Genomic DNA, 17,027 nt, shown 5'->3' with positions numbered 1-17,027 from the left:
ACAGACCCCGACCCACACAAACAAACAAACAAACACATACTCACTAAATCATAATGTTAAACTCTTTAAATGCAGATATATAGAAATTAATCATCACATAAAGAACAACGACAGTTACGTCCCTGGTTGAAGAACGAATTAAAACGTGTTGGATAACACTGATTTTAAATTAGGCCTGAATCATATGCATCTTAATGCATGAGGCGACTGAAAAAAACACACACACATGCAAACATTCAGCAAACAAACACACAGACACACATGCACACGCACAGAAGATATGATTTTAGCAGACGCGACATAAATGGTTAATTGCGGGGTCGGGCTGGTGGACCCCCGCCCCTCCTCATGACATCACCGCTGGACAAAGCGGCAAGGAGTGGTTTCACAGAGACGATCCAAAACCAAACGATAGGAAATAAAGAGTGGTACATTGTGGCAGATAAGTAGACAACCGGAGTAGTTGCACACTTTAGATCCCATTTTGGATATCCCGGCTGTTGGCTTCGGTCAGAGAAGTGTTGAGAGTGACACGTTGCTGCGAACTGTTCCCCAAAATAAGATCAACCGCAAGTATCACTGCCGCTGGATGGTTGCTGATCCTAAACTTTTGCTCCTCTATCATGGTAAGCTTGATATATTACACTTAACTCTGAGCACGAGTATATTAAATGCGATGATCAAATCTGTATTTCCCCAGTAACAGTATAGCAAACATAAACAGTGATTTCCCAGACTGGCAACAACTGGGAGATACTCTGTGAAGTAAGCCTAAAACAGCGGTTTTCTATCGAAAGCTTATCATTAATTGACTTAATGGTTCGCTCAATGATGGGGCCTAGGAAAACACAGTTATCCCTTTTTTCCATTTTCCTCCCATGCAGCTGTTGCGTGGTGAAGGAAATGGACTGCGCCACCTTAGACATAAAGTTGGTACAACAGCATAACCACTGCCACAAATATTGGATTTGCTACTTTCAATGGTCATTGGCACATTACAGCATAGGTCTACAACCAATAATGTGGTTTATTGGTATTATATAACTATATATACTTTAGTTTCAATATTATGTGTATTTCTATTTCAATTGAGTATTATTACATTCCCTAAAAGTCAGTGTCTTTATTTAGTTAGATGTGTGTTAGGATGTTAGCATTTATTTAAACATATCATATTTTACAGATGTAAACATAGCCACAGACAGACACACAGACGCACGCACACAAACACAACACAACATACAGCAGGCTGTGCTGTGGTCACCACCTTAAGCCTCTCTTTATTACGTTGGCACGTGGCATGTCTTTCTGATCAATATTATTACTATTATTATTATTATTATTATTATTACAGCCTCACGCTTTGCTACATATCCCAGTGAGACAGGAAGTAAGAGCTATTAAGAAATGCAGACAGGAAGTGAGCTTAGTCCTCCACACGCACCAACATGCACACACAAAGATGTACATTAGGGCTAAAGCATTTGACCTGAATGAGATGGGGCGGCAAATGTATAAAGTGTAGCCTAGTATTATGTCGAAAGTAAACTGGAGACATAATCTGGAATCGTAGCCTACATGGAACAATGAAAGATTGTCAAACTGCTTTTTTTGGGCAAAGCTAATTTTAGTTAATGTAGTCTATATCAAAATACAAACACTGTTTTGACTTCTATTATGGAAACTTATGCTGATTTCAGATCCACAAACATACAATCTCGACAATTCTACAAAACAGATTTTGGAAAACTTCTGAGGGCAACAAAAATCAACCCCTGGGGTTTAGATTTTTAATTGAGAAGGTTGAGTGAAAGCTAGATATGGATTGAGTTATTTCATAATACAGCTTAATGAATGCTTATTGTAAGAGTAAAGTACACACACATTATTGGTTTATTGTAAAAATATGGATAGCTGCCGTTAATTAATTAGTTAATAGGGAGTTAATTGGCCATGTTTTATTTAAATTGTAGCCAAAACCTTCTCCTGCTAGTTTTTACCTTTTTATCAGTGAACAATTCCAGTTCCCCTAATGTTGTGGTCATCTGGCCAGTCACATGGAGGGACAAAGAGAAGAACTTCCACTCTTTCAACAAATAGAAGTGGAAACAAGTTGGGACTTTCCTATTGGAACAGGTCAGAGAAAGTACCTTGACTCACACTGTGAAAAAACAACATACTTTGATGGCTTCCTGGTGTCTGCCCAGCACAGAGACTATACACAGTCTGGTCTAGCGGAGGGGAAACTCAGCCAATGTGGCATACCTCTTGTCCGGCTGTGTTGAATAAAATAGCACTCAATATCTGGAACTTTTCAGGAAAAGTCTTTAAGATTTAAAAACATTGAGGATGACTCATCTTCACTACATGTGCGCTTGCAACTTTCTCAAATTTCCATGCCTTTTACGGTAAATGTGTGTGTGCTGGTAACAGGGCAAGAACGCTGAGCTGGTAAACCAGCAGGTCCACAGCCTCATTGGCAGACAGCGTCTCTTAATGGAAGAGCTCCTGAGAGTGAAGAGAAAGCAAGTTGTTGCTGTTCTGTGACAAAGTTCTTCTCCTTCTACCCTTATCCTCTTTATTGTGGCCTGTGGATAAAAAACACCAGAGAAAGAAAATGTGGGTGTGGTTTAGTGCTGATCTGTAACCAAAGAGCATTATTTTGAGGAATTGTTGATAATACCAAGATGAAAGTTGTTTTAACAGTTGATCTAGGGAGTCTTGTTGAGAATTTCTGAGAGAAACAGGTTTAAGAAAGATGCGATGGCCTTGGGTACTGGCATTCGTCATTATAGGTATTATCAGGCCTAAAAAATTAGATATAATTGGATATGATTAGCATTTGGCATAGGTGGATGTTACACACGACGACTCTAGTACACCCCCATGGGGGCGCTGTGACAATGCAGAAGCATTCCCCAGATATCTCTCTCCAGCATCTTGGAGCAATCTCTCGAGTCCCACTTTGGAAGTGTTTGATAGGCCCCTCAGCTGTAAAAGCAGATGGCCCAAATGTGTGCCATGTGATTTTATGTTGCTATTATTATGTATTTTATACCGACGTGACATTAACCGCCCATCTCTATTCTCTACCCTCTGTGTCTTATTTATAGTCTATCTTCATGTTGACCTTGAGGAGCATCACTATACTCTCACACACTCACACACGCAGACACACAGACACATGCACACAAGCACGCACACGCACATGCACGCACGCACGCACTTGCACGCACTTGCCCCCAGGTATGCCGAGAATAGGGAGTTGAGAAGAAGCAGGCAAATAAACGGATAGAAAGACAAACGGGGACAGACGAGAATGAGTGACAGACGGACCTCCATTTTAATGAGTTCCTCATCCCTGATGAAACATCACATCCAAAAGAGAATCTACACAGAGATGTATGGCTGGCCATATGATTTCAATCACTTGTCGATCACAACACTGTTCTTAATTCCACTGGGAGTATGGGAGTCGCAAGAGTTGTCGGAGAATGTGTGTCCTGACACTGTCTGTGTATGAGTATGGAATGCTGATTCATTTCCGGAGCTGTTTGTTCCTCATTTGATATGATTCCGCTCTTGTTCTGCACGAAACAACCAATTAATCACAATCCAAATTCCAAGTTTTGCTTTGAATCGTCAAGCAATATTTCCTTCATTTTCCTTCAAGAGGAATACATTCAAAACGGTATTACTCTACTCTTGCATCATCCTCGCCTTGCTCGGATACACCGAGCCGCGTCCTGGTTCTTGAGTGTCTGATGGATCCTGTTGTTTCCCACAGCTCTGCATCTGAGGCCCCACGAGGCCCACGGCTCCCAGTCTCCCTTAAGGACCATGCTGTCCCTCCTGCTGCTCTCCCTGCTGGTGGTCCGGTCTCGGGGTGAGTGCCGTCTCCAACCCCCTGTCTGCCCTCACGCCGTCTATCCCAGCCTCACGGTTACCGCTGAGGAAATATCACATCGGGTCTGGAACACCTATTAGCCCCCTCCAATGGCTTCACTGGGTACGCAGGAGAAGCCCCAACGGAGCTACTCCCAGAACTAATATGTGGAGGCTGACGAACCCTATAAAGCCTGTGTTGAAGAACGTATTAATCCTGTCGAAATGAAACGGATTCTTATTTACCCACACGCAGGGTGATGCGCACTGCTGGATGTTACTTTATACTGGCGTGCACAGTACACACACAGGCACACAGGCAGACTGCTTTAGATGAAGGTATACTTCAGTGTAATCCTCCTGACATAGCGATCCTATTGAGGTGGTTGAAGGAGAACAGTGTTGCCTCTTGACAAACGCAGCACAGAAGAGTCGTCTCCCGGGCCCGGGCTGAGGTCTAGACCTAAGTTGCTAGAGGAGCACTTCTTTTGTTCTGCTGCGTGACTCAAGAGAGTGACGGTGGGAGTGTTTTGGGGTGGTGTTCGGGTGGTGGTTTGATGTGCCGGATGAGACGGCATGAGTCAGATGATTCCGGTAAAACACATTGAAAGTTTTGCTTCTGAGGAACAGAACTGATGTTGTAAGCAGAATCAATGTTGTAAAAAGGTAAACACGGTCAGGGCTTGCACCAAATGGGTGTCCCCGACGTTGTAAATACAAGAAGGGAGTTTGTATTGTCAAGTTAAGCATCAACACCGCCTCTATTGTAGCAAAGCCTTTCAACGCTGCAGCAACCTTGAAATGGCCATAAATTGTATAAAAATCAGGATAAAGTAAGAAAAAGATACAACTGGCTGATTAAAAAGAAGTAAACGATAAAACCCACCACAAAACTGCAAAAAACGCATAAGGCCAATGAAAAGAGCACAATGTTTGGCTGATCGTAAGATAAGAGCTTTCCTATAAAGACAGGTCTGTAAAAGTGTTATAAAACCGGGAACGGACCCTGCAACCTGGGTCTCCCTAGGATCCATTCCAAGGGGAGGGACCCCTCAAACTCACAGAGGACTCTATATAGTAAGTATCAGCTTCGGTCTCCGGCGTGCAGACTTAATGTGTCTTCAGCGGGTCATTAGCGGCAGATTGTCCCGGGGCAGTAATGGGCCCGCAGCCTACTCATTACGGGTCAGCCTTGCTTCCGCTGCTGAGCTTGCTACCCCTCGCACGGGGGAGAGACGAGGAGGAGACGAGGACGAGGAGGCCGACAGAGATCGTTTACTTTCCGGTAATGGAGCGTTGTAGCTCACATGGTGATCCGCGCTCTCTGCTAAACTAGCGCGCTAATTGAATTATTCTGGGCCCATTCTGTCGCTCTCGCTTTCCGCACCGCTAGGAAACTTAAAGCGACGTGTCGTTTGGCATCGGACCAGTGTCTCCATCCTTGCACAGTGTGTGTGTGCTACGTACGGAGCATGTATGGGTGGATTTGTGTGTCTACGTTTGGGTGGATGTGTGTGTGCTACGTATGGGTGGATGTGTGTGTGTGTCTACGTATGGGTGATTGTGTGTGTATCTACGTATCGGTGGTTGTGTGTGTGTCTACGTATGGGTGGATGTGTGTGTCTTCTACGTACAGAGCTGTACAGGTGCACGTGTGTGGGCTCTGCATGCATGGATGTACTCTAACCGGACATGCTCCTTTTGGCCATTTTTCTTCCAGACTTCTCTCCTGAAGTTTCTTAGGATTAGCGGCTCTGTCATCTCTTGTTCTAAGCAGTGTGAGTCCTCTGTAATGCCGGCAAACACCCTTATCGGCAAGGCAAGATTGCACTGCCGCTCCGGTGCCCACTCCTGATCCGCAGAACCCCATTGGTCAGGGCAGGACAGTGTGAGCGTGCGCGGGAACGCTGGTCGACTTCCAGAAGAATTACAATGTTGGGACCGGCCGCCTTCGTCTCGGTGAACACGCGACCCCTGCCCGTAGGTTGTGTGGTCAAACCCCGCTGTCTACAGTGTACCTGAAGGCGTCACTGTGCAATGCACACCCCTGCTATTAAACACACACACACACACACACACACACACACACACACACACACACACACACACACACACACACACACACACACACACACACACACACACACACACACACACACACACACACACACACACACAATGAAGCAAACCATTCAGATTCACACAAATACCAGAAAACTAGACTGATGGCTTGATTCTCAATCAGAAAGGCAGCGATACCAGGTAATTGTCACTATTTCACAGGGTTGTACTTAGCGTGGCAGTGCATAGGCCGTCATAGCGTCTCTGGTAGTGCACCCTTTGAAGCTTTGCTAACTACAAATGGCCTCTTCGCTCCTCCATCACCCCCTCCCTTCCACTCCACAGCAGTTGATGGTGCGGAGAGGGGGGGACCTTTTAGCCTGCGCCAAAATTCAATTTAGGGTTATTACCCCGTATCCATGATGTTCTTGCTAATTTGATTGGGTCCAGTCAAGTATCCTTTAAAAAACAATCGAGGACGGCGAGACAAAGATTGCTTTTTTTTGCTACAGTGCATACATAATGAACACTGAGCACTCACTGCTGCCCCCTGCTTCTCCACTTTAGACACACACACACACGCACGCACGCACACACACACACACACACACACACACACACACACACACACACACACACACACACACACACACACACACACACACACACACACACACACACACACACACACACACACACACACACGTCTCTACTTGCCTCCCGGTTTTCTCCTTGAAACTGAGACTGCATCACTCACCGACCACTTCATGATTATTTAAAAAAATCCTGCCTAGTGGGATTGCTCAAAAATAAATAAATATGGTAATAAACAGATCCTGCAGCTGTCGAGCGGGTCATGTGATCTTCTGCGGGGTCCGCAGGGCTGAGGAAAACGAGATTTATGAATGCTTGTGTTGTGCTGTGCTTGGAAAGCATCGGTGACTGCTGGCTTGATCATGAATAGTTCATAACTCCCGGTGCCCCCCAGGGTTGGGTGTTGATGGGGGGAAGGATATCACAGGTTCATGGTTTCAACCAGACGGACCAAGCTCCCTGCTGCCATCACTGGGAAAGTTTCTAGCCCTGAGCTCCATTGGCATCAGTGAACTTGGGGAAGTTAGAAACATTCAAAGCTGGCCTTGTGCATGTCTGACTCGGCTGTGGTTATTAAAAGGGACGCGTTTAAAACACCTTTCCTCGTCACGTGGATTACAGCCAGACAACCTTTATCTCACCCTTCTGAAGTCGGGCACTCATCAACGCGCTCGGTGCTCCTTTGTAATTACACGGCCCCAACCCTACGCTGCATCTTATAGCCTGTCATCCGGATTTAGCCGCGCGGCCTCAGGATCCCACCCTGCAAAACATCCCGCCTTCCGTCCCTCACCCCTTCGCTCCTCCCCCGTCTGTCCCTCCCTCTCTCTCTCTCTCTCTCTCTCTCTCTCTCTCTCTCTCTCTCTCTCTCTCTCTCTCTCTCTCTCTCTCTCTCTCTCTCTCTCTCTCCCTCCTTCTGGCTAATCATCACTGGCCCTCTGTCTCCCGGCTTGGCGAGATAGGGGCTTGGCCTTATCTCCCTGCTCTTCTGCACCTCACCCTATTATCTGCCTGCCGGAGCCCATTAACGCGTTATTGACAGGATATGAGTCCCAGCCCCCACCTCACCACATGCACACGCACCAAACACGCACACACACACTTCCACATCCCCGCCATCACTCTCCCCCACTGCCCAGCTCTACGTCCCTGATCCGATATCTGGTGTGAGTGTGAGGAGGGGAAGAAAGGAAGGAAGTTTGAGTGGAGTAACTGAGGGAACAGTTCAGGGTGTGAATTAAGAAGCAAAAACAATTGTCTTCTTCGTCTTCTTCAAATGAAATGTAATCTCCATCAAATTTCTTTCATCTAGAACAAGGTCATGATTGCTCTGCCCTCATCATGATGTTTTAAAGATGGTCTTTTATGACCTGCCTAACAACATATTCTAATGTACTGAATTGGCATTCTCATAATCATATATGTGTTGATCCTTGAAAGTTTCAATAATGTCCCTAATACAATTAGGGTTAACCATGTGATATAGATTAAGATAATCGGTACGGTAATAATTACGTTTAACCAAGTGGTGTGCATTAGGAGGATGTGTAGGAGTATTATAACATTTATCATTTGGTCTATATTAAAATAATTCTTCTGAGAATTATTACATTTCACCCTGCGGTACACATTAAGACAATGTGTAGGAGTGCGGAAACATGTTTGTTATACTTTGTCATTTGTATAATTACATTCTGAAACATTCTGTGTAAATACACTCTGACCTAATGGAATTCATTAGACATGGCAGCTAAATAGATCCCTATTGTAAGACGTTCTTCTGTTTTCTAGTTTGAGTGAACCGTGTGAAGGAAAGAGTTCAGTCTCCTGCCTGGAGAGTCTGGCAGTACCTGATATTGCCTTAAACCGCTTGAACTGCAAATCTACTTGTCGCTCGACCCCTTGGTCTGAGACTTCAACTGCATCCGAATTGGGCAGAATAATCTCCTTTCAGTAGTCTCCCCACCTTCTAGTAAACACAGGCATTGGATAAAGACAGCAGTACATCACAAATGTGGATGTACTGCTGTCTTTAACCAATGCAGGCATGGCATTACATGGCAATGACGTGGGCAAAAGTAAGTAGTAATAGGTAATAGATTATAATGAATGAATGGAAAGCAGTTATATTACTCTTTTTTTGTTTCGCAAAAATATCTGATTAGCAACCAAAAACCCTGTGAAACAATCTGAAATGCGAGTTTTGTGATCCATGGCACCACTTTTCGAATCGGTTTAGTTTCACAATTTGCTCTAGAATAAGAAAGGCAGACAGAAAAGACTCAATTCAACAAAATGCCATTTTATTTGTATAGCTGGCAGGGTTAGGGTGAACCCTGGCAAGGGTTAGGGCCACGTTATAATATAGCCTCTACCCTAGCCCTCTCCCTTCCACTCAAAGCTCCTTCCTACAGCCTCATTTTAGGGTTGGCCCAAAATATGTGGAGAATGATGAGGTGCTGAAACTGCAGTTACATTAACCGCCATATGGGGGCAGAATTGTCCAAGCATACACCCTCACCTCTTCAGCCTGACCGACTGAATCCCAACCACAGTGCAGCCTTTGAGTTTGCTGTGCTGTGTCACTACTGCCCATGGTGTGTCCCCATAATATAGAGGCTGGATGTTCCTGGTGTTGTCAATCAGCGTCATCATTCCCTTTTATAATTGTACCAATGTCACTCGAAAGATTGTGTTCTTACTAATTGATCCTGGCCATGTCAGTGTTAGGTACTACTGCCTACTGACTGTTGGGTGTTCTGGATGTGTAATTTCTATGTTTATGTGATACTGGGGATGTTTATCTGGAAGATGGTTGAATGGGTCTGAACTTAAGGGAGGATATTAGAATTGTATGTCCCATTGTGTTTATTGAGAAGGCTGATAAGAGGCATCCTGACTCCGATAAGTCTTAAATTGTCTGTTTGCGTTGTGCATTTGAGTGTATGTTTTTGTTTGTGAGACTTTGTGTGTGTGTGTGTGTGTGTGTGTGTGTGTGTGTGTGTGTGTGTACTAGTGTGCGTGACTGGGTATGTGCCTTCGTAAACGATTTAAATGTACATAAGTGCACGTGACTGCGTGCACATACGGGGTGAGCATTGTGTTTCCCATCACACGGGCCTGTCCACCTGTCGCCCGGCTGAACGCCGCGACTGTAATAATCTCCCTACCTGTGCAGCCTGCATGGCTCTGCCCCCACGCCGCCTCTCAGTCCCACCCCTGCTGTCGCCGGCTTACCCGGGGCCCGGCCCCCCCAGCTGGGCCCCGCCGAAGACGAACAGAGGAGGACGATGACTACCACGGTGATGACCGTGAAGAAGATGATGATGATGACGGCGAAGAAGATAAAAGAGACACGAGACGTTCCCTGACTGCGCTCCTTAGCAGGAGAGCAGATGGAGATGCAGACATCACTGATGCTCCTGCCAGTGAGCAGTGGGTCCCCCACCCCCGCCCCCATCCGAGCGATGCTGCGCTGCGTGGGGGGGGGCCAGAGTGTGCCAGACGCCGGCGAGACAAGGCTGTAGGACAGTGTATTCTGCGTCGGCAGTGAAAGTGCCCAGCTCTGTCTTGCAGGCAGTCAAACAGAGTCCGGGCACCGTAAACACGAATCGCAGCGTGTAAATCCCGTCGGCCGCGGGCTGGCCCCCCGTCCTCCTCGCGGCCTCCTCAGCGACGGTTTATCGAGGTGGGAGGAAGAAGGGAGGAGCGGGGAAATTTGCCCATCCCTCCGTCTCTGGCACGCCCCTCCGTTCGTCCGTCTTGCAGGGGTAGGGCTCTGAGATCTGCCTTCAGGGCCAGCCCCCCCACCCGCATCCCTAACCCTGCATTCAGCCAACCTGCCAAATTAGGATCTCCTGGTCTCTGACTGCGTCTCTAACCCCGCCTCTCTTCCACGTTGTTTACTTCCTGAGTGCTGTAGGAGTCAACGGCTTCTGGCTTGTTGGAGAACATGGCGCAAAACATCTCATAATAATGATGTTAAATAATAATATATAACCATGATGGAAAATGACTGTAATGGTGGTCCAACGCAACAACAACCTTGTGTGTCAACGAGTGGTGAATTATTCATCCGTTGGTATTTCGAGAGAGACGGAGAGAGAGAGAGAGAGAGAGAGAGAGAGTAGATCAAGTGCCTATCTTCAATCCTTATATCATTTGTTTACTCTGTGTTAAGGGATTAGTGGTTTAGTGAGTGGAGTAACGCACAGCTCTTACCCCCATTCAACCCTCAAAATACTCTGTGAGTCATCCGGGGCTAACAGATGTATTGAATTCATCTCCAGAACGTATTTCACTCATAATACGAAAAAACAAGATTTATCTATTCACAAAAAAAAACAGCACGAAAAACACTAAACACAGAAATGTGTTAACTCCCTAGACGCAAAGTTACCTCCTCCAGCCAAGATTGGTTCGGATACAGTTTAGTTTTTTAGGGCCGTCGGTTGGATGCTTTAGAAGTCTGTAGAACCGCAGCCCTTGTTTTCCCCGTAGAGGGGGAGAAACCCTGTTTGGCCGTCGTTCTAACAGGGTGTGGGTAGTAAATTGGGGGGTCAGCGCCTCAGCGTCCCCTGCTCCTTCCCCAGATTGGTATTTGAAGAGGTTTGTTGTTTTGGTCAACTCCGCGGCGACGGCAGACCGGAGTGCAGTGGCCGGCGGTGTTTGTGGAACTCACACAAACACGGGCAGAGCGATGACCCCGTGACACAGACACACACCCGCCGAATGGACAAAAGGTGTGTCCGGGAGAACACAATGTTTTGTTGTGTGTTTGAGCGTTCCGTTTTTTTGTGCGTTCTTTTGGAGGCGCCGGCTGGGTTCAGGAGGCCAGCAATTATGAATTCCAAAGGGAGGGAAAAACAATACAAAAATGAACACATTGTAAATCAAAGCAATTTTCATTAAACATGACAGTGTTGTGCGTGCTCGCAGGCACGCCCACACACACACACACACACACACACACACACACACACACACACACACACACACACACACGTATTGTCCACACTAATTCCCATTCTGACCCGAACGCAGAGGAGCATGTTTGGGGTGGACGACGGGCTCCCCCCTGTCTGCTCCCCGACGGCCTGCCCTTGCGGCGCAGAGCAGTAGGGGGCAGTATGCCTGCAGTGCAGCACCCAGGAGGGCCTGCGAGGGTGCAGGGAGAGAGGCAGTGTGGTGTACCGACGCCCTCCCTTCTTCTGCAGGAATATCCGTCCCAACAACCATCCCCGCCTTAAACCTTTTGATGAAAGACTTGTTTGTCCTCGATGGAGGGGAGAAAAAAAGCAACTCTTGTGCCACTCCAGTAATCAAAACAAGTGATGCTAGGCTGATGTTATCTGTTCAGCTTGAAAGGCGGGCTTCCTAATACAACACGGTGGCTGTGGCCGGGAATGGGCTGATATTACGCCAATCACGCGGGCGGGAGTGTACACTGTGGATGTGTTCCTCCAGGGGCCCGGCTGGCGCCCTGTGATGAGGATGAGTGTCTTGGAGAGTTTAAGAGCAGACGGGGATTACAGAGCGGATGCTGACTCTGTGAATAGCAGAGGTGCGCTGTGGCTCCGAGACGCCCGCCTCTGAAGCACAGCGATGATGCGGCGATGCTCTCAACGCTCCGGGGCTGCAGGGAGCCCGGTTCAGACCCGGCAGACGCACACGGACAGACACGCACGTATGCACCACGGGTAGACGTGTGTGAACATACATGTGTGCGTGTGTAGTCATGTCCACACACACACACACACACACACACACACACACACACACACACACACACACACACACACACACACACACACACACACACACACACACACACACACACACACACACACACACACAGAGAGAGAGATAAAACTGAAAACGCAAAATCAATATTGAGTAGTCTCTGTATTAGGAGAAAACCGTGTCCCACTTCATTCCCATGATAACCAGGATAAGAGACCTATTGAAGTTATTCCCCCACCTACAGTATTTCCCTGAGGGTTTTCACAAAAGCTAAGGGATACAGCGTTAGTTCCTCCATCCAATCCCATTGCCCCGAGTCTTCGAAGGCAGGCAAAGCCTATAGGAGTAAAGCAAAGTCTTAATGCTTACCGTTGAATCTCTTTGCCCGTCTCCTCAGCTCCGCTACCCACCGCGGCGGGCTGCTTGCTTAGTCACTGAACACGCACCAGAGAGCAGCCTATCAGAGATGATGCTTCCATATTTGATTCCTTTCCCCAAATGAAAAAGATGATTCATGTGGGCGTCGGACTCGTATTGTGGGGGGGCTTTATTGTGATACATTGTTATTCTGATGATATTTGGCATCATAGCCGTTGTTTACTGTCACTGCCATATTGCAATATTGATACGGCTATAGAAGAATAGATGTGTACGGGAGTTTGTTAGATTTCTTCCTGAGCGTGAAGTCTTTAAAAGAGAGCCGTCCACTCTTCAGTTATCCAGATCGTTCTGTCGGCAGTGAGCTAAACAGCGGTGTCATTTTCCTTCCCTGGATATCTCCATTACCTGAGGCTGTTTACCCACTGTGTCGTCTCCGCAGTTCATGCTTCATCCTCAAACCAAATCGCTCACTAATATCGAGTCGAGTTTCTCTCTCTCTCTCTCTCTCTCTCTCTCTCTCTCTCTCTCTCTCTCTCTCTCTCTCTCTCTCTCTCTCTCAATTAAATACAATTCAAAATGCTTCATTTGCACGAGAAACTAACATTTACATTGCCAAAGCGGGTGAAAAATAAAGAAGTCAAAATCGAAAACGCTGAATCCAAAACATTGATACATCAGCAACGAAACCATTAATCTCTCTCTCTCTCTCCCTCTCTCTCTCTCTCTCTCTCTCTCTCTCTCTCTCTCTCTCTCTCTCTCTCTCTCTCTCTCTCTCTCTCTCTCTCTCCAGCCATGCAGGTGCACGTGCCCGAGCTGCCGGTGGTCGCCCTGCAGGGCCACGACACCGTCCTCAACTGCACCTTCAGCGGCACGGCGCCCTTCTCCCCCTCCGACATCAGCGTGTTCTGGCAGCTGACGGACACCAAGCGCAGCGTGCACGGCTACTGGGACGGCCGGGACCAGCTGGTGGACCAGGCCGAGGCCTTCTCCGGCCGCACCGCCCTGCCCCCCGAGCGGCTGCGCCACGGCGACGCCTCGCTGCTCCTGCGGCGGGTGGAGGTGGCGGACGAGGGCAGCTACACCTGCTTCGTCAGGGTGCAGAACTACAGCAGCTCCGCCCTGCTGCTGCAGGTGGCCGGTGAGTCGACCCCCCCCCCCCCCCCCCCCCCAACCCCCAACCCCCCCACACACACACACACACACACACACACACCGTAGGACCACCCGTCAGCCCCACCCCGCACACCGTCCGACACCCCCACACCCGTCCCAGTCCACCCCACCCGCACCCCAGCACCGGTCAGCCAAGTGGTTTGATTACATGGATGGATGGATGGGTGGGTGGATGGATGGATGGATGGATGGATGGATGGATGGATGGGTGGGTGGATGGATGGATGGATGGATGGATGGATGGGTGGGTGGATGGATGGATGGGTGGGTGGATGGATGGATGGGTGGGTGGATGGATGGATGGATGGGTGGATGGATGGATGGGTGGGTGGATGGATGGACGGGTGGATGGATGGATGGACGGGTGGATGGATGGATGGGAACTTTATTTATCCCTCGGGAAGGATCCCCTTCCCGAGAGTTAAAAACAAGTAGCAATGTACAAAAGTACAAAAATGCTATATGCATGTATGCAGGGAAATAATATACAAGAAGAATACTATGCAAGCCAATGTTTACCTGAGGGAGTGCTTAAGCGGCGCATAAAAACAGTGCAAGGAAATAGTGTATCAAACAGCCAAGTTGTGTTTGATATGCGGTGTTATGTTATGTAGTGGGTCAGGCCTGGCATGTGCGCCGCCGTGCTCCACCGGGAGGCTGTGTGAGATGGAGGTCTGCCCATGCCCGTCCATTCACTGGTTTATGAGTGCGGCATGTGGCTCAGGAGGTAGAGGGTGTTGGCTGGGAACTGCAAGGTTGCTAGTTCGAGCCCCTGCTCCTCTTAGCATAGTGTTGAGGTGTCACTGAGCAAGACACCTCACCCTACCTGCTCCCGACGAGCTGGCTGTTGCCTTGCATGGTTGACGTGACTGCGTGCATGTGAATGTTTGCATGGATGGGTGAATGTTAGGCGATATTGTAAAGTGCTTTGAGTGGCCACTGGTTAGAAAAGTGCTGTATAAATGCAGTCCATATACCATTTACAAGGCTATGTAGAAACGTCTGTGCTAAGATCTTGGGTTGATCCTTCAGAGACTAATTTATCAGACTCATTATTCAAATGCATCTCATACATTATGCTATTATCCTTGTGATTTCTTTATTATCCTTGTGATTTCTTTCAATTCAAATTCAAGATTTAGGTATTTACAGTATATGGTACTTGGTATATATTTCTTGGCGTGATCAGATCATGCACTGTTCTCTACAGAATGCTACAACTCCTCCAACAGGGCAGTAGAGCGGGTAGAGCGGGTTGGCTGGTAACCTGAAGGTTGTTGGTTCGATCCCCGGCTCCTCCTAGCTGAGTGTCGAGGTGTCCTTGAGCAAGGCACCTAACCCTGACTGTTAGCTCCCGATGAGCTGGCTGTCGCCTTGCATAGTTGACTCCACCGTCGTTGTGTGAATGTGTGCGTGAATGTTGAATGTGAGGCATTACTGTAAAGCGCTTTGGGTGGCCAATGGTTAGAAAAGCGCTATATAAATGCAGTCCATTTATTTTATTTATTTTAACGCATCAAGGCTAGTCCGTTAGGCTCATGATGTCCAATGGGAAGAGATCTTCTGTTCATGTTCAGGGGCAGCATGAGGTGATGGTGCTTTATTCCTTCCCTTTTCAATCCTTTACATCTCATTGAGAGGATGTTGTGACCGTGTATCAGGGACCCAGTCACAGCATTGACAACACTGTGAAGGTTACTAAAACAAGCAGCATTTGCTATAAAAAAGTGAGTTTGGTAAAGGATTCATCTCTAAACATATACGTGTGTGTGTATGCTCTTATCCTAACCTCGAACACTAACTGCTTTTTGTATAAACTTTGGAATCCGCGCGGCTAAATATGTCACCCATTGTTTTGCTCCCCGGATCCCTTGACTGTACATTGAACTTTATTTAACAGCTCATGTTTCTCTGTTTTCTCGTGGACTCCAGGACCTGCCGTGCGTTCATGTTGACAACATGACGTTTGTTCGTCAGTTGTCACACTGTTGCTAGGCGACTGACATGTTGCTGACAGCTTATTTTGGACTTTTCACATAAAGCGTAAGCGGAGATGGGGCCTGTACCTACGCCAGTGTTGCCTCTATCATACATGCCTATCGGATCAATTCTCCACACCAGACAGGAAACGGCGATGATAGTTTCCTCAGGGCTTTGGCTGAGCTGTGTTCAGTCAATAGTCCTTGATTGTGGTCTTTGTCATGGTCAATATCCACCCCTTTGATTACTAGCTGTTGTAATGAGCAATCAGCCCTGACTAATGTCTTTGCCGTAGTGTGACTCCAACACTAACTTTCACGACCGAGAGAGTTTTATTTATTTAAAATAAACATGGTCTACCCATGAACAAACTTAATACGTCTGAACATGTAATATTATTTAGCTCTGTACATTTACAGAGCTAAATAATATATATACCGTTTTTTATCTTTGCAGTTCTGAAAGTGGATGCTTATTAAGATGACGAAAAAGAAGTCTCCGATATAATCAGTTCTGTCTTAAAGCTAGGGTGGGCGATTTTGGAGAAAACAGCCGTTGAGATTCCGTCGCGTACTCTCTGGCCCGTCCCTGCCACGCTACCTGCTGTAGCTCCTCCCACCGAACGTCAGTTATGCGCGTTCATGTGAATTCAGTTACATTGATAGGAAGACGAAACACCATGTCCGATTCCGAGGTAATTAAACATTAGTGCTGATTGCTACATAAGTACATATATAGCATCAACATCTTACTCACAGACATACCATGTATGTTATCTTAAAATCATTGCCATTGCGCTGGTAGGCCTAAGAAAGGTAGCTGTATCAGCCAAGCAAGATAGCAAACTAATTGCAACTGTAGTTCGTTAGCATAAGAACAAAAGAAAAAAAAACAAAAAAACAAAAACAAAACCTCCTTCTCCATGATAACAGAATTCTTCTAGGTCTCCCTCTTATCAATATTGACAATCGATATGATCTCTTTACTGTCGTTGTCCATCATTGTGTATGTACAGTTCTGTGCTGAAAAAAAAAATATATTTGTTAAAATAACACAGAAAGCCAGATTACACACAAGGAAACCGTCACTTCAAAGCGATCGCGAAACTGAGCTAGGCTGCTGCTAGCTTGCAACAACGTTATAACAATACATGGAATATCATATGCTAGACTTCCCTCGCAGTGCTTATCTTGGCAGTTGTGTCAACGTAG

At 47.0% G+C, this 17,027-nt stretch overlaps 1 protein-coding gene and 1 long non-coding RNA gene across 2 annotated transcripts in view; both read left to right on the top strand.

Moving 5' to 3' along the window:
- The first annotated feature begins 346 nt into the window (after nucleotides 1-346).
- Nucleotides 347-17,027, top strand: part of cd276 (CD276 molecule) — a 71,020-nt gene continuing 54,339 nt past the window's right edge. Inside the window, 3 exon segments of the mRNA XM_060072054.1 lie at nucleotides 347-626; nucleotides 3,788-3,886; nucleotides 13,454-13,801. Of these exon segments, the coding sequence (XP_059928037.1) occupies nucleotides 590-626; nucleotides 3,788-3,886; nucleotides 13,454-13,801 (484 nt within the window). The 5' untranslated portion in view covers nucleotides 347-589.
- On the top strand, nucleotides 633-2,850 carry LOC132472448 (uncharacterized). The gene is made up of 2 exons (XR_009529078.1): nucleotides 633-1,630; nucleotides 1,739-2,850. It is a non-coding gene; the product is annotated as an uncharacterized LOC132472448 (long non-coding RNA).

This window comes from Gadus macrocephalus, chromosome 14, assembly GCF_031168955.1.
Source record: "Gadus macrocephalus chromosome 14, ASM3116895v1".
In the NCBI taxonomy this organism is placed as follows: domain Eukaryota; kingdom Metazoa; phylum Chordata; class Actinopteri; order Gadiformes; family Gadidae; genus Gadus; species Gadus macrocephalus.
The sequence above is the reverse complement of the archived record's forward strand: the minus strand, read 5'-3'. Positions and strand labels throughout refer to the sequence as shown.